Genomic DNA, 27,156 nt, shown 5'->3' with positions numbered 1-27,156 from the left:
ATTATCTGCTCTTCCAAATCTGCATCTACATTGCAGCACCTTACCCAAGAGGCTTTTACCTCAACTGAATCCTGGATGTCACAGAATAATCTTGCCCTTAACCCCAACAAAACCAAACTGATAATATTTATACCCCAAAAAATCTAGCCCAGTTAATAAGTCTGACTTTTCAGTTAATTCCTAAAACAATACTGTTATTAATTGTTGTTCCCAATACCAAACTGCTTGGTGTCATCATTGACGATAACTTAACTTTTGACCTTCATATCCAGAATAACATAAAAAAACATCAAAAGCTAGGTGCCGTCTATAGGCACAATTACGTTCTCACCTTCTCAGCAAAAAAAGCTCTTGCCTCCTCATTCCTGCTTCCTACTCTCCTATATGGCGCCCCCATCCTAACCAATATTCAGTCCTCCCTAAAAACTAAACTCAATCCATGCTACAATAAAATTGCAAAATTTGCTACAAATGCTAAATTTTCCTCTCACCACTGTTCCACACTACATCAACTTAATTGGCTGTAACTTCCCCATTACCTCACATGCCTACAACTTACTACTGTCTATAAAATCATTTACTTCACAGAAACTGCCCAGCCCTAACTGACATCTTAACCATCTACCATCCAAATCGACACTTAAGGTCAGAAAACAAAATGTTACTAAATACTGATAAACCTAAGCTCTCAGCTGGTCAAATGTGTTACTCTTTCACTGTCTCCAAGCTTTGGAATAAACTCTCAGTAGCTCCACAGCTTTTAAAAACTCCCTTAAACTTCACCTCTCATCACATTGGATATGCACCTGCACCCTTAATCACAATTCCATTACCTGACCCCCTCCCCAAAACCATCTTGGCCTATCTTTGCACCTAGACTTTCTTTTCCTTTCTCTCCTTTACACCTACTGCTTCTGCTGACACTAGCCAATGCCATCTCTACTCTAAGCCTTCTGCCTCCTTTACACCTACTTCTTCTGCTGACAATAGCCAGTGCCATCTCTACTGTAAGCCTTCTGCCTCCATTACACCTACTGCTTCTGCTGACACTAGCCACTGCCATCTCTACTGTAAGCCTTCTGCCTCCTTTTTCCTTTTTACAATCTTCTCTCTCATCTAACAACCTTACCTGCCATCCACACCTCTTATTTCTATACTTCTACCATGATTTTAATAATTTTCTGCCAATGTCACCATGTTATACAATGTTATCACTTCACTACTCTATTGTAATTCATGCCATATTATTGTATGCTCTTATTCACTTATCTAATGTACTACCACTACCTGATATATTCTGTATTATATGTTCTTTTATGTAATTACATGTAGAGCTTTTCTCCCCGGGCCTCCACTGACAATGCCCTCATATCTGGCCGTGTGGACTTTCCCTGTAAACAAATGCAGTAAATAAATAAATAATAGCATGTAAAATTCCTTTTCCCCAAGTAGGGGCAAAAGTTATGACTATCTTTAAAACAATAGTCATTAGGAATTTAAGCCATAAAGTCAGTTAGATTTGTTAAATATCATTTAGATTGCTGGCTTTGCAGTATAGTAAGATGGAGCCCTGATTATGACCCAGCTGATGTTGGTTAGAGAAGAAGACTAAGGACTGTAGAAGCCAGCTAGAGTGGGTGAAAAGTGAAGTGGTGTTGTTTACTCACCTTTTCTAGGGTGGATGTTGAGGGGCATGTTGCAGGGCATGTCTCCCAGTAATAACTTCTTTGTGGTGACCAGGTGCCTGGCAGGATTCATTCACTTCAAAATAGGGCAGAGATTCCTGAGAGGCTGCAGCTCTAATAAACATGGGTGTCAGCCCCTTACTGCAATCACTGCATGTCTCTCTTCCAAGTGCTTATGTAGCACACACAGGGGACATTAGGGCAAAAATGTCCCCTGATAGCTACAGGGACAACTTTGGTCTCTAAGTCTGCATCTAGCAGCAGGAGAGAAATTTTTGCTTTGTACTGAGAAGGGTGATGGTAAAAGGTATAAAGGAAAATACAGTATATTTTCAGGAGAGACTTTTGAGACCAGTTAATAGTTTCAGATTCTGTATTGAGCAGAGGTGCACATGCTTGAGAGTTAGGTCTAACGTTATAAAAAAATACAAAAGATTATCTTAGGTTTTCTTGAAGCTCTGGTAGGATGCTACATGGCAGTCGTCACAGTGGCTGTATATAAGCATGGATATTTGTGTACACCTTGGGTAATTTGAGCAAATAATGCTTAGTAGTAAATCATTATAGGAATTAGTATTTTGTCTTATATGTAGTACTCTTAAGTTGTCTGAAGTCATCAGAACCACGTTACTTATTTACCTAAATAGACATTCATACATAACTGCATACATACCCCTTGCTCTTAACCAAAATATGTTTTAATAGACCATAAATTTCTATTTAAGCTCCGCAGCTGTAAATCAAGTCAAGTTTTACTTCACACTGCACAAAAAAAGGTCAGACTATGTTTCTCCCATTTTTTGCTAGTGTCATAGCATTAGGTATCATAAAGCAGTGTAGTAACTGCCTTATGCACACAAATAATAAACTTTGTGAGAGGTGCAAATAGTTAGTATGTGAGCATATAACTAACACACCACATGTTATGCACCCTACCCTGGCATGTAATATAATGTCATATGCTGCGTCTGTAAAGAAATCCTTATGTAAGCCTCCTAGACTGGTAAGGATTAAGTCTCCTCAAAAATCATATATTTCAAATAGTCACCATAAGACAAAGAGCTTCATTTCCAGTATACCAGACCATTACACAAACAAAATGTTTTAGTGATTCATGACTCCATAGTGAGACAGAGATTTCCCACTCACTAGGCTGGTTAAAGACATGGTGACAGTGAGTTGTTTTTCAAGTGCCAGACAAATATAACTGCAACATGTTAGTTGTGCATGTGGGATTGAACGACATGGGCTTAAAAACCCTGAGGGAGATGCGGAGCGGTTTATATAAGCTCTGTTTGCATGTCTTGAATGCAGGTAAGACCCTGTTACTGACTAGAATTCTCCCTTCCTCACAAATGATGCATAGGTACAAAAAAAAGATGATTGACTTTAACAACTATTTGTGTCATTGCAGGGGAATCATTGTGTGTGAATGTGGAACTAGATCCTTGATAGTCCTACTTGCTTTGCAATCATGTAGCTGTACCTCTGGTTCAGAGGCTTCCACATAACTGGTTAAAGCCTTTGCAGCCTCCATAATCCTTTTTTAGGCAAAGTTCAGTTAATGAACATTCCAATGCAGCAAATGTTTGTGTGTCAAAATAGAATTAAATTAAGGTGGCTCTGCTCAATGCCAGAAGTCTAAAAAATAATCTACCCCGACCTTGTGGCACTTCATTTGGAAGGCATCCATATATGTGAAAACTCTGAAACATGGTTTAAATGACCAGAAAGCACTCCCTCCCTACCTGAGTTTAGCACCAACCATACCTTCAGATCCAGTGGCAGCTGTGCTGATGTGTCTATATTTGTCAAAGATATATCGCCTCTAGACAGATACCCACAAATGGAATGTACTGAACTCCAACCATACTAAACAAAACCAACTATCAATTTTATTATCTTTTACAGGACACCTTCCATGACCTGGAAGTTCATGTTAGGTTGAACATCTTGGATGAACTCTGAATAAATAAGAACTCTATCATTCTGGGAGAGTTTAATTACCCATCAGTTGACTGCAGTACCTACACCTCCAACATAGGATATGCACAGAATTTTGTAGATCTACTAAGAAAAAGCTCAATGGACTAGATTTATTTGTAGCCTAACTAGAGGATAAAATATTTATTTACACATGTAGCACCACCATGTACAACTCTGCTAGTAATGCCCCTTCAGTTAAATCAGCCTATAAGCTAATAACTTTTTCCCTCAAAGTATCTAAACCTCTTGAAGTGACTGCAATAGATTTTAAAGACTTAAAGCCCACCAATCTCCAAATATTATATGATGAAGTCTTGAAATTCACTTACATCACCCCAGACATCACCTCAACAGTTAGATTCATAAAGGAATTGCATCCCCTCACAAATAAATGTATAAAATTAGCAGACTCATCAAGATCCAAATACAATGGGAAATTTAAAAATGAATTACCTTGGTGGCCACTTACATAAATAAATTCTTCAAAAAAAGGACAATCCTCATTGCAGTATTCAACAGAACCAAAGACCTTCAAGTCAAGAAAAAATATTAGGAATTTAACTAAAAATGCAAAAAAAAAGACTGTTAGATCTATCTACTAAGGCAGCCCATGAACTCAGGTTGGCATCTGAAACCATGGACAATTACATATCCTTCTTTAGTTATGTTAAAAAACTAAGAAATAACATGTATAGAACTAAATGGTAAAGCTTATTAAAACCTGATGGACATTTCTAATATATTACCAAATCAATTTAGTGTAGACTGTCTTCCTAAGATGACTCTCTAAATCCCTAGAATATCCATAACCCCTATCACCACTAAAGAAATATGTACTGAAAGTGCTTTCCAAGACTAAGAACACTTCCTCCATGGGACCATAACATAACAAACTGTTTGTTAAATAGTACTAAACATGCCCTGGTGTAACCACCCCGTAAGCTGTTTAACCTGAACCTGGCTATAAGATCAGCCCCAGAAGTATGGTGTTCAGCACTGGTGATACCACACCATAAAAGTGGCCTTAATACTGACTCCTGAAACTATAGGCCTATCAGCCTGATTAGTCATATTTGTAAGGTAGTGAAACACATTATAACAGCCTTGATTAACACAGGCATTAACAATCTAATCAGGTTAGAGCTGCATCAGTTTGGTTTTGTAAAATGCAGATCCTGTTTACTAAACTTGGTAAACTTCTTCAGAAAGGTAATACAGGCTGTTGACAAGGCATTTCATTATCCCCAGTACCATTGTAATTAATACACAAAATGTTCCAAATAGACCCCATATGGTAAGGTGGATAGCAAATTTACTAAAGACAGAACCCACAAGGTTAAGGTGGGGGAGGGCTGTCAGAGAATATGAGGGTGACCAGTCATGCCCCACAGGGCTCAGTGCCGAGACAGTATTTGCTCGGTATTTACAACTGTGACCTAGAGACTAAAAACAAGACATATGGTTAACCAACATTGTGGGTAACTGCAAATTAGTAGTCATTGTGAAATTGCCTCTAGCACAGAATCCCTCCAGCAGATATACTTGTAAATGCCTGGTATTTTAAAAATGTACTTAAATTAAATGCTAAAAAGTGCAGCATTGTCACATTGGCAGACAACCCCCATATATATAACATTGATAATAACCCACTTCAAAATAAAAATATTGTTAGAAACCTGGGAACATGGGTTGGTAATCCCTCTTCATTGATCACCGAGTAGCAATGATTGTCAGGAAATCCTTCTACTAGGCAGAGCTGATTGCTATGGGAATATCATCCAGATCTAACAATGTTATTGCATCCTTCTGTTCAGCCCTGATCAAACCCAAATATAAAATACAGCACCCCCTTTTGAGCTATAACTCACCAGGCATAGCAAACAGTCTAAAAAATTCCAGAAATTTCTAGCAAAGAAGATCACAGGCTTAAAATCCCTAAGCTGCCAGAAAAGACTAGATGCACTGTTTCTCTTTTCTTTGCCTTGTAGGCTCCTCAGAGGAGACATTTCCCCTGTTTCTGTGCAATCTGGGACTCAATAGTCCTGGATCTCTTGCACTTTCACAAATCAGGCAGTCTCAGGCAGTCCCACAAATGCCAGAACAGGGAATCCAGCCTGCTTCAGCAGATCAATAAAACAAGATGGTGAGACAGATTTGTTACTTCTCTTACCTGTGTAATTGATCCCCACCCTGTAGTGTAATACACTGTCTCCCTTTAAATGGGACAGGGATAATTGGATGAGTATTTATAAATCCATCCCAGGCTTGACTGGCCTAGCCCTCCTTAAAGGGGGAGATACAGTGTATGATGTGAATTATATTGAGTTCTGTTACAGATTTATTGAGAAGACCTACCCATTATGAAACTGCTTTCAGTATCTTGTCAGATTCTTTAATGGAAGCGGGGAAGTGGATACATGGAACACATAGAAAGAGTCTGATATAGCCACCAAGGAGTATATGCACAGAAAGGTTTCCTACAAACATGATGAGTGAACCTTAAAATTTATACTAGGTAGCCTTTCTTTCATTTTGGAGTACACAATATTGTCAAGAATCAATATATTACTAAGATAGGCTTAAGTTAGGACTAACATTGTTATGGTGTCAAACTTTTCAGATTAAAGTCAGAAATCAGGTTGGTTTAGTTTATATGAATGCTGTCTATGGTAACGTTATCAATTTTAGGGTTTATATTCAGATTTGGTAAGTGGAGTTGCAGGTTGCATGATTTAGGAGAATGTGTAAGTAAAGGAAAAAACAGACTTGGGGATATGGGAGGAAGTAAGGAGGATGATCAATGTATGCCATTACACTGTGTTGATATCTCCTGACTTAACTTAAAAAAGAAAGAGTACCACCGAGTTTTCATTTTCCGGCACAATTTAGTTGAAGCAGTTAAGGATGAAACTGTGTATCCAGACAGTGTCAGGTGGAATTTATAACTGCAGTGGAGAAAATTAAAAGTTGCACGTCACCATTCATTGACAAAGGATGATGTAAGTGACACTGTGCAAGATGATTGTAGCTGAAAATAGAAACTGACATTTAAAGAGAGAGGAAAATAAAAGAACAGTAAATAAGATGAGTAAAAGATTGTCACAGGTGTCCGTGTGGCAGTGAGGAAGTTAAGTTAGTATCAAAAGTTAATAATGAAAATTGCTGTAATTATTATTTAGTGAAGAGGAATGGCTAATGACCTTTTCCTTTTTAGCTAGACAGTTATATTCCTTTAGAAAGAGAATGTTTCCATAGTTTTGTTTAATTGGTATCTATGAAAGCCTAAGCATAAAAGTATTTGAGATAGTGTGGGGATGGGGGCAGATGATATTAAGGCCTTGCCTCATTTATTTCAGGATACTGTTGATGGACATTTACATGTAGAGGGGGAGCCTGCAACACCCTGAGTATTATTATCTGGGATTTTATAAGAAAAATAAGGAAAGACAGCAAGAATAGTGCAAGTGTACAGATATTTTTCTTCTGTTTTGTTCAGTTAATAAAATACCTTATTTAGTAGACAAGTAATTTCTCAAATATTTGAGAAGTGTGCACTACTGGATCTATGATTTAAACCAAAGACTGTGTAGGTGCATTCAAATTGAACCATGGACACTTAAATGTGTACTATATAAAAATTATGTAAAATTATCAGTGGATGGCAATGAGCACCATTGTATGGTGTAGTATAAGAAGGGAATTCAGTATTTCTAGACTTACTGAAAATGTTGACATATGGGAAAGAGGAAATAACTCAAGGGAATCAAGATTAAAATATAAATTGATTTCCAAAATGGCTACACCCTGAGCAGCAGCTTAATTTCAGCTCTCCCGGTGTGAAAACAGAAACTCAGATAAGAGAGCCAGTGAATTTGTCTTTTGGGTTACTGGCTAGTAAGTGCACTACCTGTATGCCAGCAAAGAAGAAATTTAGAGAACCTGGAAAAATCAGCTGCAGAAGGTAAGATAAAACACTGGCTAGGAAGAATCCTGTAGCTGTTCAGGAAAAAGCAGTTCAAGCTCCAGCTTTGCTGCAAAATGTGACTTCCAGGAATCTAGAGGAAAATAAGTCAATTGTGCTCAGAGCTGATTAAAATGAGCAAAACACTGAAGGAGTATATCAACTGAAATAAAGGGCTATAAAAAAATGAAATAAGCTTTAAACACTTATTCAGATAAACTGATAAAACTGCAAAAATCAGAGGTCGAAATGAAGAAAAGGCTTGCTGAGTATGAGACTGGCCAAGAAGAAATTTTTCAAAAAATGGTAGACTTAAGAGGACAGAACACATAGGGAAAGCCTGATATTTTCTGTGATACCAGAGAAACTGGAAAGAACAGAATGTAAGAGATTTACTGCTATACCAGATTAACTGGAAATAACAGACTGCTTTAATTTTATGAAAGCACAAATAAGCAATTGGACTGGTATTCTACAGTTGGAATTGTTAATTGAAAGGGTACATCATGTGTGTGCTCCAAACCTGGCCATGAGAGAGCAGCCAAGACCTCTAATAGCAAATATGCAATCCTATCAGCAGAAAGAGTTGATTCTGGCAAAACTGTGGCAGAAGGACAAAGTACTAAAAGTTGGAGACAGAGTATTTCTAGAAAATGATTACTCATTGTACAGCAGGCAGAAGAGTAAATTTATTCCAGCAATCAGTGAATGTTGAGAGGCAGGTGTGATATTTAAGCTGCTTTATTCAGCTATCTTCAGAATATTTTTTCCTGGATCAAATTTGATGCAGAACAAACTAAGAAAGAACTACAAAAGTTTATCTAACAAAAAGTTAGCTATCAAACAGAAGGAACTCTGTTTCTTGTTCTGATAATAAAGCTCATAGTGGGACTTTGCTAGTGAAACCTTTTTTCAGTGTTCCAAAGGAAAGTGCTTGAGAGATACAGAAAAGCACAGGAGCTGACTAGAAGATCCAGGAGTATGTTGGAAATTAACCAGAGACTGGAGTTGTGAGATGGAGATCAACAGGAAGAAAAACTGCAACTCAGATAGTAATGAATGAAGGTGGGATTACAAGGCATCTGTCACATTTGTGAAATATGGCAGAACAAGAAAACCTGGAAATACTGAACTTTTTTGACTTTGTTAAACTTGTAGGGGAATCCAGGGTCATATGCCTTGCTTCATATCATTATTTTTTGGAAGAACATTAGGGAAAGAGGAAGAGAAGGGAAAGAGGTAACTGTAAGTAAAACATATTTTGTTAACAGTATTTTTATAAAACATGGCATATACTACATACTATATAGTAAAGCATTTTCAGTTATTTTTCTGTTATATGGATACTAAAGTAAACAGGTGACCTTTTTTCTTTCTTCTTGTTTAGTTTTAAGAAATGTAGGCATTGCAGGTGTAAAAAAGAAGTCTTAAAAGCATGTTTAAGATAATAGGCTATAATCTTGGGTTGTTGAGGTGACAAACTGGTTGTAAAAGCATACAGATCATGATAGAAATAACATTTATAAGCTTTTTCTTAGTTATGCATAGGGGAATGACTAGATTAAGGCCCTTGGCATGATCTAACAAGTTTTAAGTGGAAGCAAGTAAATAAGAGAACACTGAGTGTAATGAAAAGTTTTCCTTTAGCAAATGTTCACAGTGCAACTTGAGAAGTTTGTAGCTGAAGGCAACCGTGTAGCTGGTTCTCAAGTTTAAAGGGACACAAGCTGATAAGAGAGCAATTAAAACAGAATACCTTTTTTCAGTGGCTGAAAAATAATGTTTTCTGAATGCATTCAAGTTGTTTTCTACATCTGGGAGAGGAATAAAGATAAGACAGAGGGCCATATTCAATAAAGCCTACACTAAGTATACACAGTATGTATTCAAGAACAGTCTTATCACATTGTTTTGTGCTTTCTAGTTGTGTACATGTAGTGTACATTTTGTGGTAACCTTTATGAATCCCTGTCAATGTTTAAAGCTGGAAGAATATCAGTAAGAAAGCTAAAATTAGGAGGAAGAAGGTGTAAGTTATGTCTGTATTGTCTGTTCACTCAGAACGGTGTACACTTAGTGTAGGCATTAGGAAAACAGACAGTACTTAGTGTAAGTAGAAACACAGGCTATACTATGTGTCTTAGCATAGATAACTTTAATTATAGGTCAGTTAAAGCATGTGAATGTAGGTTTTAATATCAGACAGTACATATTAAAAGTGTTAAACTTAATTATTTGAAGATGTACACAATTATGTGTGTGTTTGGATTAAGTTAATAGGTTATAGGATATTCTGGGTGTGTTGTTTTTAAAGGGTTTTCATTAAAACAAAACATCTTGTAAGATATGATGTAGGATCAAATGGATATGACAAAAACTGTATAAAAGATCAATCTGCTAAATATTAGTGTACACACATAACAAAAAAGCTGAAACTAGACAATTTTTAAAAGCTATTATACATAATAGGTGGGAATAGTAACTGCTTATCATAATGGTAACACGTTCTATACTATTTTTAAAAGTGCATGTTCTTACAGGTATATCCAAAAAAGAAAGAGTGGTGAACTATAAAGAAATGCAGATTGCAAATAGCTATGTTACATGATAGATACACATTTGAAAAGAACTGAGCATGTAAATTTGAAAAAGGGTTTTAGGATATTAATTCAGCAGAATATATAGGACAAAGGAAAGGGGGAGTACTTAACATTAATTGCTACAGAAGTTCCAGTAATGATAGAAGAGGAAAAAAGATAATGGTAGATTTGTAATATTAAGAATTACTGGCAAGGGAGGAGGATTAAGCTGGCATGTATTTATATTCCACCAAAACCGCTACAGTGAAGTTTAAGAAAGTTTTGAGAGAGAAAAATCTGCTTTTAGAAGTGAATATTATAGGTGGGGACCATAATTTAATTTGCAAAAGTAAGAATGTATCTGGGGGGCCTAGAAGGGAAATATAGCAAAAGAGGTAGATGTTTGAAGAAATTTGTGAAAATGTTTGGTATGGAAGATGTGAATTCAGTAGTAGGAGCTGAGAAAGAATTTACATATTTTCCCCAAGGCACAAAAACTGGGCTAGGCTAGACAGAAATTATATTTCACAGGAACATGTGCATTTAATTGAAAGTTTTGATAAATATCCAATAACTATTTCAGATCACATGCCTATAATAAGTAAACTAAAAATGCAGGGTAATGAAATAAAAAATGAGGCATAGGTGCTTCTCCACTTATCTATTAAACAGAGAGGAATTAAAGGAATGGGTACTGGAAATTATTTGGGAGTTATTAGGGAAGATAGACATTTCTTTAGGAAGTACAGCTAAGGAGTGGGATAAAATGAAAGTGGAGTTTAAAAATAGAATAGAAATAAAAGAAAAAGAGATATGGTTAAGAAGTTACAAGAATTATTTAGAGGGACTGACAAAGGTTAACATATTGTTGAATAAGAGGAATCTCACAGAACAAGAGGAGGAGCAAGTGCAGAGTGCTAAAGAGAAAATAAGGGACTACCTATATAATATGCATGAATTTAGAAAGATTGCTGTCAGGCAGCTTTTTTGATAAGAACTCCACAGTACATAAACTTTTTGGACAATTGTCTCAGACAACAGAAAGTATAGAGTTGTTGCCAAGTTTGGAGAGTCTATAACAAGGAAAATAATCAGAGATCTAACAGAGTTATTCAGAGTATTTCAGATTTTTTTTGCAAATCTGTGTTAAGCAGAAGAATGTAGAAATCAAGGAAAAAGTACAAATGGAAATATTTATGGAAGATTTAAATATGTCAAGGTTAGAGGTAGATGAGGCTCAGTTATTAACAATTAGGATAGTTGGAGAGGAGATAAAAATGGTGATGTATAACCAATCTACAGGAAAGTCTTCACTAATATGTGGAATTCCTGTGGAAGTTTTGAAGCTGGGGAAAGAAAGTGATAAAGATCTGGATGGTTTTGTTTAAAAGTATTTTAAAAGGAGGAGAAGCAGCAACATCCTTTAATAAAGCTGTGGTCACTGTATTACCTAAAGATGGTAAAAATCCATTAGACCCAGCTTCATGCAGGCCCATTTCGATTCTAAACCATGATTATAAAGTATTTATGTCTATAATAGCTAAAAGAATGGGAAAGGTATTGCTAGAATTGATAAATATTTTGTGGAGGGGAGGCAAACATTTGACAACATTAATAGAACAATATACACATAAAGGTAAAAAGGAATACCAAGGCACGGTCTAGTCTTCACAAACGGCAGGCAGTCAAAAAAGTTAAAACAGAGCTTTAATAAATCCAAAGGTTTGGAGGGAAGCAGAATGTAAAAAATACCACCGTTCTTGGTGGGTTTTGATGCAGAGAAAGTATCTGACAGATGCAGAGAAAGCATTTGCATTCCCTGATAAAATTATAAAGTTGATTATGAGAATATATGAGGGACTGGAGGCGAAAATTAAAGTGGGTGGTTTGCTCTCAGATAATTTCTGTTTGAGCAGAGGAACCAGGCAGGGATGTCCTCTCTCCCCTTTGTTATTTGCAGTATATTTAGAACCATTGGCAAAGAAAATAACAGACTCAGAAGTTCAAGGATATAATTGGTATGGTAGTCAGGAAAAGCTGTCTGTATTTGCAGATGATGTTATTGTATACCCGATAAAACCTAAAAAGGACATTTCACTGTTGTGGGACATTTTGAGGCAGTTTTAAATCTTTTTGGGATACAAAATTAATTATGCTAAAACAAAGGCAATAGCTATAAATTATGTACCCACACACAAATTGGTTCAGCAATATCCATATTTATGGGGACATGATAAAATGAAGTACTTAGGAATATGGATTAAAAAGAATTCTAGTGTGGCAGCTAAGGATATGTGGGAAGAATCCAAATAAAAGATAATACAAAAACTGAGAAATTGGAAGCTGTGTTATATGGATATGGATATTAAGATACAAGCTGTTATTTGATAGAGGCACTAGGAACTAACGTCTGGCGGCATGATGCCAGGGCACTTCTGTGGGCTAGGCTTGTAAAGGCTCCAGGGCCATTAGCCTATTACACACCTATGAACCTATAAAATGTTTTTAGTCCCTTTAGTTTTATACACAGGTTAGGCATATTTTTGTCAACCAGAGGAGAAGTTGTAGATAGCAATTAATAAAGAGCTGAAGGATTTTATCTGGGAGGGGGAAAACGGCAAGAGTCCAGTGGGATAAGCTGATTCTTCCAATTGAACAAGGCAGTTTGGAATTACCCAGTTTGAAGGGGGCATTTCAGAGCTACACAGGTAAGGCTCCTATACATAGCACAAACAGAAACCTATAACTCATAGTGCTAAGTGATGATTATGAAACAGGGGGAAGCTCAAAAAACAAGGAGAGACTGGAATTTTGGATGCAGATCCTTAAGAAGACTAACAATAACCATACAGAATATTATATTCATAAAGTATCAGAAGTATTCTAAGAACTAAGCCAACATGGGAATGGAGAAAGGAGATTCTGCTTATAGGGGTGTCTGCAATTAGGGATATGGACAATAGGCAAGAGGGAGCTGGAATTTATTGGAGAAAACTGGCAAAAGAACCAAGGCATTAGGAGCAAATAATTAGAGAGGGAAAGGTTGGAAGAGGCCGAGAATTTATTTGGACTGCAGGCTAGATATTGTATTCCCTATCAAGGACTAATATCAGAGTATAGGCAAAGAGAAAGAAATAGGGGGATCCTAAGCAAAAGACCAGCACTGGTAGAGTTTTTCAGTAGAATCTAGAACAGAAGCTGCCATGTGAAAAGGAATAATTTGTACAGCATACAGAATATTGCATGATAACTATAGGAATCAATCAGAGGAGGTAAGAAAGGATTGAGAATAAATATTGGATAAGCTATTCACAAAGAAACAATGAGGGATATATGTATGTCTCCTGAATATGCAACAAAGTCTAGAAGATTTAGGATCTTTGCTTTTCATAGGTATTTTTATACCCTAAGTAGACACCAAAGAATTTTTCATCAGGTAGATAGCAAATGTTGGAGTGTGGTGGGGAAGAAAGAGGTAATTGCGAACATGTTTTCTGGGAGTTAAATGAGTTGCCATATTTTAGATATTCCCTGCAGATTGCTCTGTCAGAGATACTGGGTGAGCAAATTGGTGTAACTAAGGAAATTATTTTTTTTTTTCGTCTTATTGTTAGCTGTCATAATTGTGGAGCCAGCCATGAGTCTAAAAGAGAGAAGTGCTTAGCATTTGGTCAGCAATGCCACAAGTGTAAAAAATTGAACCACTTTCAAAAGTTTTGTAAATCAAGCAAGCCTCATTCAGTTATTAAGAAAAGTCACTCAAAAAAGCAGGTTGATCATATAGAAAGCTGCAACCCTACATTCAATGTAGATGGTGTGTCAGTGGTCGTGAAAAGGTTAATGCTGTAGATTTGTTGACAAAGAATGAAGTATTTTGTACTGTCCTTGTCAATGGTGAACCCACAGAGCTTAATAGACACTGGTTCAAAGTGTAATGTAATGTCAGCAGAAACATTTGCTAAAGTAAGAGCTCGTGAGCAACTTAATTTGGCCAAGTGTGTGAAGCTTGCTGCTTATGGAGGTGAAGATATTCAAACCGAAGGCTTAGTAGTGGTTTCAAGCTATTCGGCTGGGAATAGTTACAGCTTGCAGTTTTATGTAGTCTGAAAACCAGTGCAGTCATTATTAGGTTTCAGAGACAGTTTAAGAATGAAACTGCTTTCTTTTATCACAGAAGTACATCATGTAAGCACGTCCCAGTTCCAGCATCAGTGACGCTATTTTCTCAGAGGATGATGATGTGTTCGATGGCAAGTTAGGCAAACGTCCAGTAGTGTACTCCATGAAAGTAGACCAAGAGGTCAGTCCAGTGGTCAGACCAGCAAGGAGAGATCCAATAGCTATGCAGGACAAAGTCAGGGTCCAGTTAGACAAAATGGTGCAGCAAGGTGTGATTTGTCCAGTCACAGAACCAACTGAGTGGGTGCATTCTGTGGTAGCTGCTCATAAGAAAAATTCAAATGAAATCAGAATATGCATTGACCCAAGAGACTTAAACAAGGCATTAAAGAGACCTCATCATCCTGTGTGTACAGTCAAGGAGATTGCCGTCCTTATGCCAGATGCCACTGTTTTTTCTGTCTTAGATGCAAAGAGTTCATTTGGGCAAGTAATGCTTGATCACAAATCTTCACTACTAACTGCATTCAGTACCCCATTTGTTAGATACAGATTCCTCAGGATGCCTTTTGAAATAAATTCTTTCAGCGAAGTCTTTCAGCGTGCAGTGGAGCAAATTTTTTCATGCTATCCATGTGCTATAATAGTTGATGAGTTACAGGTTGGAGGCAGTGGTGAAGCAGAGCATGATAGAAACCTCAGGAAAGTTCTGGACAAAGGAAGTGAAGTGACCTTGAAGCTCAATCCTCTGAAATACAAATTCAGACTACCAGAAGTTACTTACTTATGTCATTTATTTAGCCAGTACAGGCTTACAACCAGACCCTTCCAAACAAGCAGCCATTCTTGAGATGCCAGCCCCAGACAATGTCTAAGCTTTGCAGCATTTTCTTGGAATGGTTAACTATTGGGGCAAATTTATCCCTGACTTTAGTGAGTTATCAGCACCTTTAAGAGAGCTGACATGCAGAAATGTTTCCTGGTCAAGGTTAGAACAACACCAGAGAGCATTTGATAACCTCAAACAGCAAATTGCCAACCTGCCTACGTTGAGATACTATAATGTCCTCAAACCAATAGTTCTTTCCTGTGATGCTTCAGATTGTGGTCTTGGTGCATTTATTCTTCAGGAGGGCAGACCTGTTGACTGTCCATCTAGAACTCTTACACAAACTGAGATGCAGTATGCTCAAATTAAGAAGGAGCTTTTGGCAATTGTGTTTGCATTTTCGAAGTTCCATGATTATATTTATGGCCGATCTATCCAAATTGAAACTAATCATCAACCTGTGGTCACTATTTTAAAGAAGCCTATGCATACTGCTCCAGCAAGACTGCAAAGAATGATGCTCGGATTACAAAAGTATAATTTCAAAATGGTCCATACAAAAGGCAACTGGCTGATACCTTATCCAGATTGCCCAGAAATACCACAGAACAACTTGATGCAGAGAATGTTGACTTTGCGTAATTTTTCTACCACGAGACTTGATAAGCTAAGAGATCATACAAAGTCTGATCCAATTTTGCAGAAGCTCAGCCACTTCATCAATGCTGGATGGCTGTCAAAGCAATCTTGTGTACTGCCATAAGTACAACCGTATTTTCCATACAGAGATGAGATGCTGACGGAAGATGGTATAATTTTCAAAGGTCTCAAAGTTATTGTTCTTACTTCCTTACAACATGAATGCATTCAGATTTTGTATCGTGGCCACCCAGGTTCCGAATCTACCAAAAGACTGGTGAGAGGACTAGAATTTTGGCCTTCTCTGTCGAAAGACATTGATAAAGTGCTTTCATCTTGTTCAGTATGCAATAGTACTAAACCGCATTTGCAAAAAGAGCCACTTCAGCTAAGCCATGTTCCTAAACTACCTTGGTCAACAGTAGCCACTGACATATTTGAGTATAACAATTAGTATTAGTTAGTGTTGGTAGACTCTTATTTGAACTGGTTTAAGATCGATTTGCTAGCTAACCTGACGTCCAGTTACTGTTATTACTAAGTTGAAACATCATTTCTCAGTCCATAGTAGCACACACAAAGTTATTTCTGACAATGATACCTAGCTTACCAGTCAATCATTTCAGAAATTTGCAAAAGAGTGGGACTTTATCTGTATTACTAGCAGTCCAGAATGCCCAAAGTCAAACAGCCTGGCTGAACGTGCAGTACAGAGTGCAAAGGAATTACTAGAGAGGTCAAAGAGTGAAAATACCGATATCTTCTTGAATTTACTTAATCTCAGAAATATACCCCATGACAACCTACTTGGCTCGCCTGCTCAGAGACTTCTGTCTAGGCAGACCAGAACAACCTTGCCTATCAGACCTAGTTTGTTGGTGCATAATGCTAAAAATACCAGAGCAATTAAAGCCCAACTTTTTAAGAAGCGTTCTTTTCAGAAGTCCAGCTATGATAAAGCGAGCAGATTTCTTCATCCGTTGAAAGAAGGAGAGACAGTGAGGATGCAAATGGCGAAAGGCTTTGATCGAATTGGTCAAGTGAGAGGTATATGTGCCGAGCTGAGATCCTACTTAATGAAATCTGAGGGCATAGAATACAAGAGAAACTGTAAGCATCTTCTTCCTGTATCAGAAACAATATTGCAGCATCGTACCCGTGATACAGACTGTAGATCTCAGAGCAACCTTGACAATGTTCATACCAAAGAACATGTCTCAGTATCCATTCCCATTCCTTATGATGTCCCAGTTGTCCCCAAAGTTGAACATTCCTTGAAGACAGTCCCTGTTGCTAGATCCAATTCTGACTTTTATGTTACATGATCAGGTCGTATTTCTAGACCTAGTGTAAAATACGCAGCAACCTGGACTTGATTGTTTTTTTTTGTGTCTAATTTTGTATGATTGCATGTCAGAGAATTAGTTCTGTATAATTGCATGTCTGAAGATAATTTCTGTGTAAATTGCATGTCACTGAATACTGTTATTTAGTATATGATCTATTTCTCAAAGAGGGAGGATGTAGAACAGAATGTGTGTATGTACCTTTAAGAAGCATTTCCAGATGTAGGCATGTGCATATAAATAGTGAGCAAATGAACAGAACAGCCAGAGTGTTAACATGTATGAGTGTAGCAGTCTGTTTATAGGTTTATTTAAGTTTAAGTTACATAGCCTCATTCCAGATGTGTTTGTGTGTAATAAAGCTTGAACTGAACCCATGAATGTTCATCTATTTTATCCTGACCAGACGAGCGACACTGACAAAAAAGAAATTACTAGAAATCAGAAGTCAAAGTCTAAACCAACTTTACTAGAAGTAGTGAATATAGTAACAGAGATAAAACAACTGGAAATAGGATCTTAAGAAAAGGGTAGGAGCAAATTACATAGAAAAAAATGGGAATTGTGGGAACAGTGCATGCAGAGGAGGAACACGGTTTAAAAGGAGGCAAGATTTGAATGAGCTTTGTAATGTCTGATTGACAATGACTGGGTAGAGTATAAGTGATGTATAATGTTTGCAACTAAAATGATGTCAGCATGGTTTGTGATGTAAAATGTTTGCAACTAAAATTATTTCAATATGGTTTGTGTTCATTTATATAAATGTATGATTGTCTGTGTAATACATGATAATTTAATAAAGATGTTTCTTGTTTAAAAAAATGTGAAAGGTCTTCTCCATTGTGTACAAGTGGCTTACATTTTTATTTATTTTGTCTGCTGTTTATAGACATTGTATCTTCAAATAAACATATTTAAAAAAATCATCTATCATAAATGCTACTGAAAAATATGCTAAAAATTAAACAGATGCAATTGCATTTACAAGGGTGCACTGTTCCCTTGTGAACGTTGGGTCAGTTGGTGCGTGTTGCTTTTGTCCAAGTGATCCATTGAGTCTGTGTTAACATTTCTGAATGGGATTTTTCAACAGACATCAATCCAAGCTGGCACAATGCTGAAAATTACTTCTTTCGCCAAGCTGCAGATGTCAGAGTTGAATATATAAATAAGCAGGAGACCAAAAAAGTCAAAGCTTTCTTTGTCTTTATCCCCGAGTGTTTTATTTAAGAATGTAGTGCATTTAGGGACATTGTTAGTCAGTGTTTCATCCCATAAGTTGTTCTAAATGTTGAAGATCAGTGGAAGAGGGAACTCAAAATACTGTCAGTAATGTACTTGTGCTGTTAATTGCTTTTTTATTGTCAGTGTAAAACTGAAACAAGTATGTTTCTTCTATCTATGTAAATGTTAAAAAAATGTGGAAGGGATACATTGCTACTGTTCCATTCATTATTCTTGAATTTCTGCAAGTTTCATGTGACCCTAACACTAACATATTTTCTTTGCAGATTGAGTCTCATAAACTAACCTTCCGTGAACAGGCCAAAGCCAGGACTGACCATGGAGCTGAGATTGTCTACAGATCCCCAACTGCATCTGCTGATGTTTCCCCACGTCGTCTTAGCAATGTCTCATCTAGTGGCAGCATCAACATGATGGAGTCACCACAGCTGTCCACACTAGCTGATCAAGTGGCTGCTTCTCTGGCCAATCAGGGCTTGTGATCCTGTTTCGACAGTGTCTTACAAAGATCACCTTACTTTATTCCTTTTACAGCTGCTCCATGCAGTTTTCCTGACTCGTCATTTACTTGACATGCTGTTACAGTTCTGTCAGAGAAGACTGTAGGGCATAAAATTCAGTGAAGGATTTATACAAGTTCAGGCCTTTAATGGTCTATTCTGGTTCCCACTACATTTCCCCTTTTTGCTAATTAAGATCTGACTTGCTAAGTTGCTTATTGGAGAATGCGCTAGACTGTATAAAGAAGTAAAGTTTAAGGCTATGACTCTGCTTAGCTATTCTATCAACTGACAGAATATTGTTCAAAAGCATAATGTGTATTTTGGTTTGTAGTTTGACCTTTTGCCTAATAGCTCTGTTTGCCTTCAGTGCCTGTCCCTTTATTTAACAAGTCCTGCTGTTTCTGGTAAATAGTGTTTTATACACTTTAACTGTATTATGATGATAAGGGTATATATATAATTCCTAATCAGTTAAGACATTTCTGGCGGTGTACCCAGGAGATGGAAGTAATGAAGATTACCTATAATCTGTCATGGGTGTGATTCCCACAAGACCCATTTTTGTAGTGTGTCATGTTTCTGTTTACAAAGTCAGTTAGCCATGATTTTCCAGGTTGCCCATAAAAGCCGGAATTTATTCCTTCTTGTACCTTTCTACCAAAAGTATAGCTGAAAGAGAAAATGTAGTCTAACCCCTCCTGAGCCCCATCCTGAACTGAATTTCATGTCCTGAATTAAGCCTGGTTTCCTATACTTTACTACAAAAGGTGGTCAGAAAGGGTGTGCAGTAACTGTTTTTAAAGGCACCATTTTTTTCTCACCATTTGTTTTTATTTACATAATTGTGATAGTTATTATGTAGTCGTTAATCTTAAATGAGTAATCAAATTCTTTGCTATCTTGACTCATTATTATGCATTGGAGGAAATGACTTGTCCTGCAGTGTTGTCCAGGGCCCTTCAAAATATTTTTTTTTTTTTTTTTTTTTTTTTGGAGTTTTAAAATAGGATCTAAAAATGTATGTTTTAAGAATATCAGTATACGACATGGTAAGTAGCTTCAGCTGGTAGCCTAAAGCCATTGTGAACAATTTTAAATAAAACAGGATACACTGAATATGTCGGAGTGCATGATCTGGTTCGACGGGACTGCTGGGTGATGTGAAGCTGAAAGCTGCTCTTCTGCATTTGTCAGAAGCACTGTAATATATGTGCCATTTTTAATGTTTTCTGGGGTGTGATTTTTAAATACAGCTGTGGTCCATTGAAAATGTAGTATCATGCTGTCTTTTTTAAATACTAAATGTATGCCCCTCATCAAATGGAGGACTGGCATTAATTAGTTGTAGATAGTTTGTTCTGCTGTTTTTATATCCCTTAAGTATTAAGAAGTTATATACTAGTTTCAGCAGCCTTGTGCTCCATACTTGGCAAGCTTCTAGATGGTCCCTAATTATTCCTAATCTTTGTAGTAATGCTTTCAGTGAGCAGTTTGGTCACAGTTCTGTGATGCCTGCCTGCCATGAGATGTACAGCTTCTCCACGAGAGTGTCGTTTATAAAAACAAACAACATTGAGTTTTGCTTCTTCATATCCCAGGCATACGGGTTCTGTACCAGTGTTTGTGGTGCTATGGCTCAATTTCAACAACAGAGAGGTTTGATTAACACTTCTGCAACCTGTTCTCTAAGCACTGACAAATGTGCCATATATTTGCGGCTTTATGCTGCATAATGGCTTAGCAGCAAAGTATAAATTGTCTAGAATATGGTTGTGTAGATGCTGTTACCTAGCATTTCTGTTTTCAATGGTTCGAACTCAGTTGCCCAGGGATGGATGCTAAAACCATTATACTGAAATGCCTTTTAATAGTTTCACGTTGCAGTATGCCTTTTCAAGTGTTGTTCATTTCCCTACAAGGAGTCTTACTTTTTTTTCCAGGCATCTACATTAATTAGGTCATAAGACAAGAAATGTGAGAGATTGTTTTAATTACTGAATGCACTCATTGTTTGGTTCCATCATCAGGAAGTTACCTTAGTTACCATATTAGAAGACAGCATAGCATATCTGAATTCACATGCACATTGCACTTTTTCTTTGCATTTTCCCTCATGTTTGTTTTTGATCCTTAGTGCTGGGGAACTTCTGGCCTATATATCAGTAGATAAAGTTAGGTTATTTAACAGTGGAGCTGTTTTATATACAGGTTTAAACAAGGGCAGAACAAGGGACATCCAGGTTGATTGGCGGCTTTCCTTAAACCAGAGCCAGAGGTGTGATTTGCTATGCTGTTTTAGTTATTCCAGAATGGAATAAAATGTTATGGCCCTAAAAGCAAGTAAGGAAATTTAGGGTAGTTTGGCCAATGTAGTAAAGGTGATAAGAAAGCTTAGTTGTGGTACTTTTCCCTTAGTTGCCCAGTGGGTTGCAGGTTGCAACTAGTACACAAAAAATAATTTTATCTATTTATTTATTTTGATAACTGGATTAATCCCACTGAGCCACAGACTCGTTTACAGGGAAGCCCTGGTGTGACAAACACCACTGTGCAAACCTAGAAGCAGTTTTATTACAGTTGCCATCCAAGTCATTGTATTACTTCTCAGTACCACTGTTCTGTCCTGGCCAGCATATACTCTTTCTTTCTATGAAAATAGTCAAACATGTCATTTGAGGGTATACCACATCATTTTAGCAATCAGGTGTTTCATATATTAAAAAACAGGTTAGATTTTAATAATTGAATCTCCCTGTTTTGTTTTGTTCTTGCTCTTGAGGGTTTAAATAGAGTATATACTTTAATGCAGGTTGTTTTCCGCCCAATGATTAAATATATGTTATGTAAAAGTTAAGTTTAAATATTTATTTGCATACCCTAGTACAGTACAATTGGATTTGTTTGCATATGCTTGGAAACACCAGGGTGTCAATGTAAAAAGTGAATGCTGCTTGCATGTCTTGTTTTATAAATATTTGTTTTACTGAATCATGTACTGCTACCCTTTTATGGTTCGCAAGTATTTCACTGGTGAGCTAGAATTCATATTTGCCTGTTTTTGAAACTGTATTTTAAGTGTGCAGCGCAGCGGAGCTGGACTCTGAACATACCCACTGCAGAGTTTGGTTTAAATGTGGTAGCTGTAGAAATGCAGATTTCCCTGCAGTGGTCTAGAATGTAGTTGTTTTGTTGCTTTCGTCTTCTGATATCATGGTTAGTTGAAATAAAATGCAGAATGCTGTCATGTAGCCAGAGTCAAGAAAATAACAATGAAAATATATATGCTGAACTCTAAATTGTGAATATCTTAATAATAAAGTTTAGTTGAGTAAAGGTTTGAAATTGGTGATGTGAATGTAGCACACACATGCAGTTATATTGAATTCTAGCTCCAGTGATGTTTTTACTTTTACTCAATTAAAAATGAAATTTGGACAGTGGGTACATCTACAAGAAAAATAAATAAGTACTGCAGAACTGAATTCAAGCGTGCATAATAGTTTGTTCAGCTGGTGGAACTTCAGAACTAACAGACTTTGATGATGACTCTTTACTGTTCATTCCCTTGTCAACTTCTGAACTGCCTTGCCAACAAATCCTGCATGTATTCCCCTGATGAAATCAACTATCACTTGAGCATATACAGAAATGTCAATGGAAATTGTTTTGTTATGATGTGAGACTAGTTTGTAGCACTGTATATCAAAGAAGTAAATATTTCTAAAGTGCTTTTTTCATTGCTTCAAATAAATTGTTTGTGCAGAATAATTCCAAATATTGTGAAAGTAGGTATGGCAGAAAGGCTTTTGGAGGAAGTGGTATTTTGTCATCTCTTTTGGTGAATGCATTATGTCCCAGAATTTTGATGGTGGTTGTCATTTAACTGGTATCTGTTAAAAACAGCTTTTAAAAGCAAACACATATTGCACGTGCTCTAGCGTGCATGTGTGCAGATATAAACACACACACACACATACACACAAAGTGACATGTTTTATACTGAAAAAAAATTAAAATGGTAAAAAGTAAGATAGTATTTTATTAATTGGCATGTAGTTTGCAGGCAGACTGTTAGAACAGAAATAATCACGTTTATCACCATTGTATAACGTTGCTGTTAATTATAACACTTTTTGTACATAACAGGTTTGTTTATATTTATTCTTCTCTTATTAGTTTAGATTTCCTTCACATTTTCAGTATATTTTCATATTTTTTCAGCTTGTCTTCTTTTTAACATTGGTCATGCTTCCTCTACCCCCAGAAAAAGAAATAAATTACATTTTTTTCAAAATTTCCCCTTTTTCAATTTAGGATACTGTTTTTAGGACGTTCAGTTTGCATCTTTAGGAACTGTGGTCTGTGAGTGTGTTGGGGGTGGAGGCACTGCAGACTGAAGTGATTAGGTGCTTGTATCAGTCTTGCCAGCAGAACGTAGTTTATACTGACCCATTGGTCCCAGTTTCAGGCTACCTGCATTGCAAGTCCACCCTTCGGAGGTGACTGATTATGCCAAAGTAAGCTGTCTGTCATTTTCATGGAGCTCTTACAATATAAAACAGTGCTGAAGTGCACAGACTTGGTGGATCCCAGAGTCTGCCACAGATTCCTGTGGCTCAGGGTCAGGAGATTAGGTTCCATAGACTTTCCCTTGGAAAGGGATTCAGCTTTAAATTATGTTGTTCTTTGTAAAGACTTAAGTTAAAAATGATAGTTTAATACCTTTTACATTAACTCCTGTCATTTGAATTTGCATTTGGCAAATGGGTACCACACAATGTTTGATGACTTATCATTTTATTGTGGAACCTTAATATATAGTTGGAAAACATGCCATTCCTTTTCCATAAAAAGAATTCAGAAAAACTAGATTATTTGCTGAAGGCAGGTATCCTGAATGGTGTGGTACTCAGCGGAGTGAGACAACAAGTTTTGTTTTGCACAAAACAGCATTGTATTACTGCATCTACATTGTACCCACACTGTTTTATCAAGTCAGTTACATCTCTCTTGTCAGAGAATCAGTTTCCTTTACTTAACAAAGGAAGCAATTGAATAGTGAAGTTAAGCTGACTGTAACTTTGCAGTGTGAAACCAGACAGACGGAGTTGTCTGTGAAAACAGTTTGATTGTTTATTGTTACACTTTGTTGATTGGGTTAGTTGGGTTAGACCAAGCAGGCTAGCAGCCTCTTTTCTGGGAAGACAGAAGGTTGTATTCATACTGACTGTGTTAAGTTTGGCCAGGGCACCAAGGAACTTTCTCCATTCTTTTTGTTAAGTGTTGCGGTGTCTTTTACATCCACCTGAGCTACTATCAGCTCATCAGAGAGACTGAAGATGATAGTCATTCTGACTAGGGAAAATTTGACCAAGGCACCAGGAAATTTCCCCTAATCTTTTTGACAAGTGCCATGGGATCTTTGGCATCCACTTGAACGTATACCAACTCAGGAGATGGCACCTCGGTTTCTCATCCGAAGGATGACACACTCCTTATCCTGCACAATAGCTTCAGCATTGTAAAAATTAATCCACGCAACTGGAGTGGGAACAGAATTCAGATCCTTCTGATCTTCCAGCACCACAACTGGTATGCTACCTGCAGAGCCACAGAGACATATTTAAAAAAAAAACTTTTCTTATAGTGTAATTATTCATCATTGCCACTTTCTAACCACAATGACAGGTACTGAAAACAATCACTGTCATATGAAAGTCTGTTCTTTCCAGTTTAAAAAAATCTTCAGTTTTCAAAAGAACTAGTAAATTGGATGTAAGACTTGTATTTGAATGTGTGTCTTTATGAATTTTGTGTTATTTTCCCTGATGCTTGCTGATCATCAACTCAGCCAATGACTAATTCATTCCCTCATCACTAAGAATGAGGCAACCAAAAGGAGCCATCATTTATTGTTCAAGTTTTTTCTTTTAGCCCAACATCCCTGCACATCCATTGTTCCAGTGATGAAGGTGGGACTTAGAATTGTTGTCAACACTGGGCAGTCCCTCACTTCTACAGCAAGAATACACCAGCAAGCAACCCCACCTACCAGCCTTGAAGCATGACAGGTAGTTTCCGAAGCCTCTGCTGGAGAAGACTTACCATGCCTGTGTGCAAAATGGGCTTGTGCAGCTCCCTTCCCCCACTGAGGAGTGGGCCACACCGCTTTACTGCTTCTCCTCCTTGCCTGGTGCCATTTGTGCCAGGCCCACTAATTAAACATAGGGCACATGGTCACAATCAGGGCTGTATCTCTGTATGCCACTAATCCAGACTATGCGTCCATTTGTAATCATATTTGTGTCTGTAATTGAAACACTGAAATTGAGATTTGAAGTATGCATGGCTTGTGTTAAACCCTTCTGTTGCTAGTGCCAGTCTGTGACAACAAAGTTTGAAGAATTCAAATTATTGACTAATTTCCTTTATAAAAATAAGTTACTGGGCAAACTCAAAACAAGTTACAGCAGCTTAATTATTTTTAATTTAATTGAGTTTATTCATTTTTTAAGTGGTTAAGTGAAATGGTCATATGTATGTATATGTGTGTGTGTGTGTGTGTGTGTGTGTGTATATATATATATATATATATATATATATATATAGAGAGAGAGAGAGAGAGAGAGAGTGCCTAAAATGCAGTAGACGGTCAATAGTGAGAAAATTGTCTCTGCTGCAGTTTGCGCTTCAATGCTTTTTGTTCTGCTTATATTTTACCTGCTTAAAGTCGCATTATGTGTCTGCCACATCTCCGACTAACACATTAAGTTAAAGTTTCTGAAAGAGTTTGAATATTGCCTTTATTTGATTGTTTTCCCTAACTCTACCACCCTTGTTGTTGGTGTTTTATTGTAAGGCCTCCACCCCTTATGATAATCTGATTTCCAGATTCCTCCCTCTCCTTTTTTCATTGCTATAGACTGTTGTTGAAGCTATTCATGTACTCTTCTAACCCATTGTTTTCCATAGATCCATAATACTGAATACCCACCTAGCAAACCAGTATTGCTCTAGAGTAACTCCTTTATTACATATTGTCACCTGCTCAGTTTGCAGGAGCGCAACAAAGCTTGGAGTCCTAGTCTACATTCAGGTAGTGTTTTACTTGCATCCAGTGCCATCCAGGCAAAGTAAGTTCCTTTGATTGCTAAAGCGCACTTAAATTATTTTGAGTGATCACTACTGTTTCTTGCTTTCATGTATGCATTTCACTGATTTTTGCAGTTGCTTTTCCTCATGCTGTTAATACAGGAAGACTGTCTTGAAATTGCATTCAGCAAGGGATTTCCAGCTAGTTGTTTAAATGGTTTCTGGTAGCATTGCGCTTGTGGGTCTCATCTACTGTGGCAGGAGGTGTTTGCTTGGTCTATGTATGTTGGGAAATACGCAAAAGAACATTAGCCAGAGGGCTCATTAGTTATTCTTCTGTGTTTTTTTGTTTCTGTGCTGCTAGAAATTTTTGCACATTTGCATGGGTTAGCATTGCCCTGTACAGTAGCAAACACCTAGAAAGAATGGTTCATAAAACTGTACCTTGTAAAGCAGCAATATGGAACAAAATATATTGTGCTCCATCAAACTTAAGAGTAGCTACTTGTGAGTTAAGTAGCAGTACTTACATATTTAGTTGAATTCAGTATTGTGCAAACAATAAAGTTAATAGAATTTAGTACTATTTAGCATAATATGCTGTGATAAAGTACCCTTAATAACCTTTTAACCTCAGTATACTACCCCCTTGTAGCTCACAAATCAAAGGAGTGGACAGTATGGATATGCAATTTCCCAACTTCTCTGTAGCTAGCTTGGTGGGTATGAGCATCTTGAGACAATGTAACAATTGTCTCATGTTTACTGACAACCACTTAATCCTTAAAGAAGCCGACACAGTATGCAAGAGGTGTACTTACACAGTAACACTGGAGGCTAAACTTGCACACAATTGCACATCAGGTTGTCAAAACCATTCATACAACACCCACATCACATAGTACACAGTACACACACATAGACTAACAGATGGTGAGGCACTTAAAAGCAATCTTCGTAAACAACAAAGATTGCCTAGATCACCTGTTGCCAAAGCTATGCCTCAGCAAGCCCAAAGGCACACAAAAGAAATAAACACCCTTGACAAAAAATGAGTGTACTGTCACTGTTAGTGGAGCCCAAACACTGCGCCCCTAAAGCAAGCAGACAAACTTGCCAGTTCTCTTGTTAAAGGGGACTCCTTTGTAAGATATACTGATGCCTCTCTA

The 27,156-nt window shown here is 37.2% G+C and overlaps 1 protein-coding gene across 9 annotated transcripts in view; it reads left to right on the top strand.

The window, feature by feature from the left end:
* Positions 1-22,663, top strand: part of MAPT (microtubule associated protein tau) — a 1,213,302-nt gene extending 1,190,639 nt beyond the window's left edge. For 8 of the 9 annotated variants that reach the window (XM_044055189.1, XM_044055186.1, XM_044055188.1 and 5 more), the window contains one exon: positions 18,659-22,663. In XM_044055189.1, coding sequence (XP_043911124.1) covers positions 18,659-18,874 — 216 coding nt within the window. In that variant the 3' untranslated portion in view covers positions 18,875-22,663. The remainder of the gene's footprint in view (positions 1-18,658) is intronic. The other variant, XM_044055184.1, reaches the window with a different exon arrangement.
* Positions 22,664-27,156: the final 4,493 nt, after the last annotated feature.

The sequence above is a fragment of the Protopterus annectens genome, chromosome 13.part0 (assembly GCF_019279795.1).
Source record: "Protopterus annectens isolate FY-2018-M chromosome 13.part0, PAN1.0, whole genome shotgun sequence".
Classification (NCBI taxonomy): Eukaryota; Metazoa; Chordata; order Ceratodontiformes; family Protopteridae; genus Protopterus; species Protopterus annectens.
Note: the sequence above shows the minus strand (reverse complement) of the source record. Positions and strands in the feature narration are given on the sequence as shown.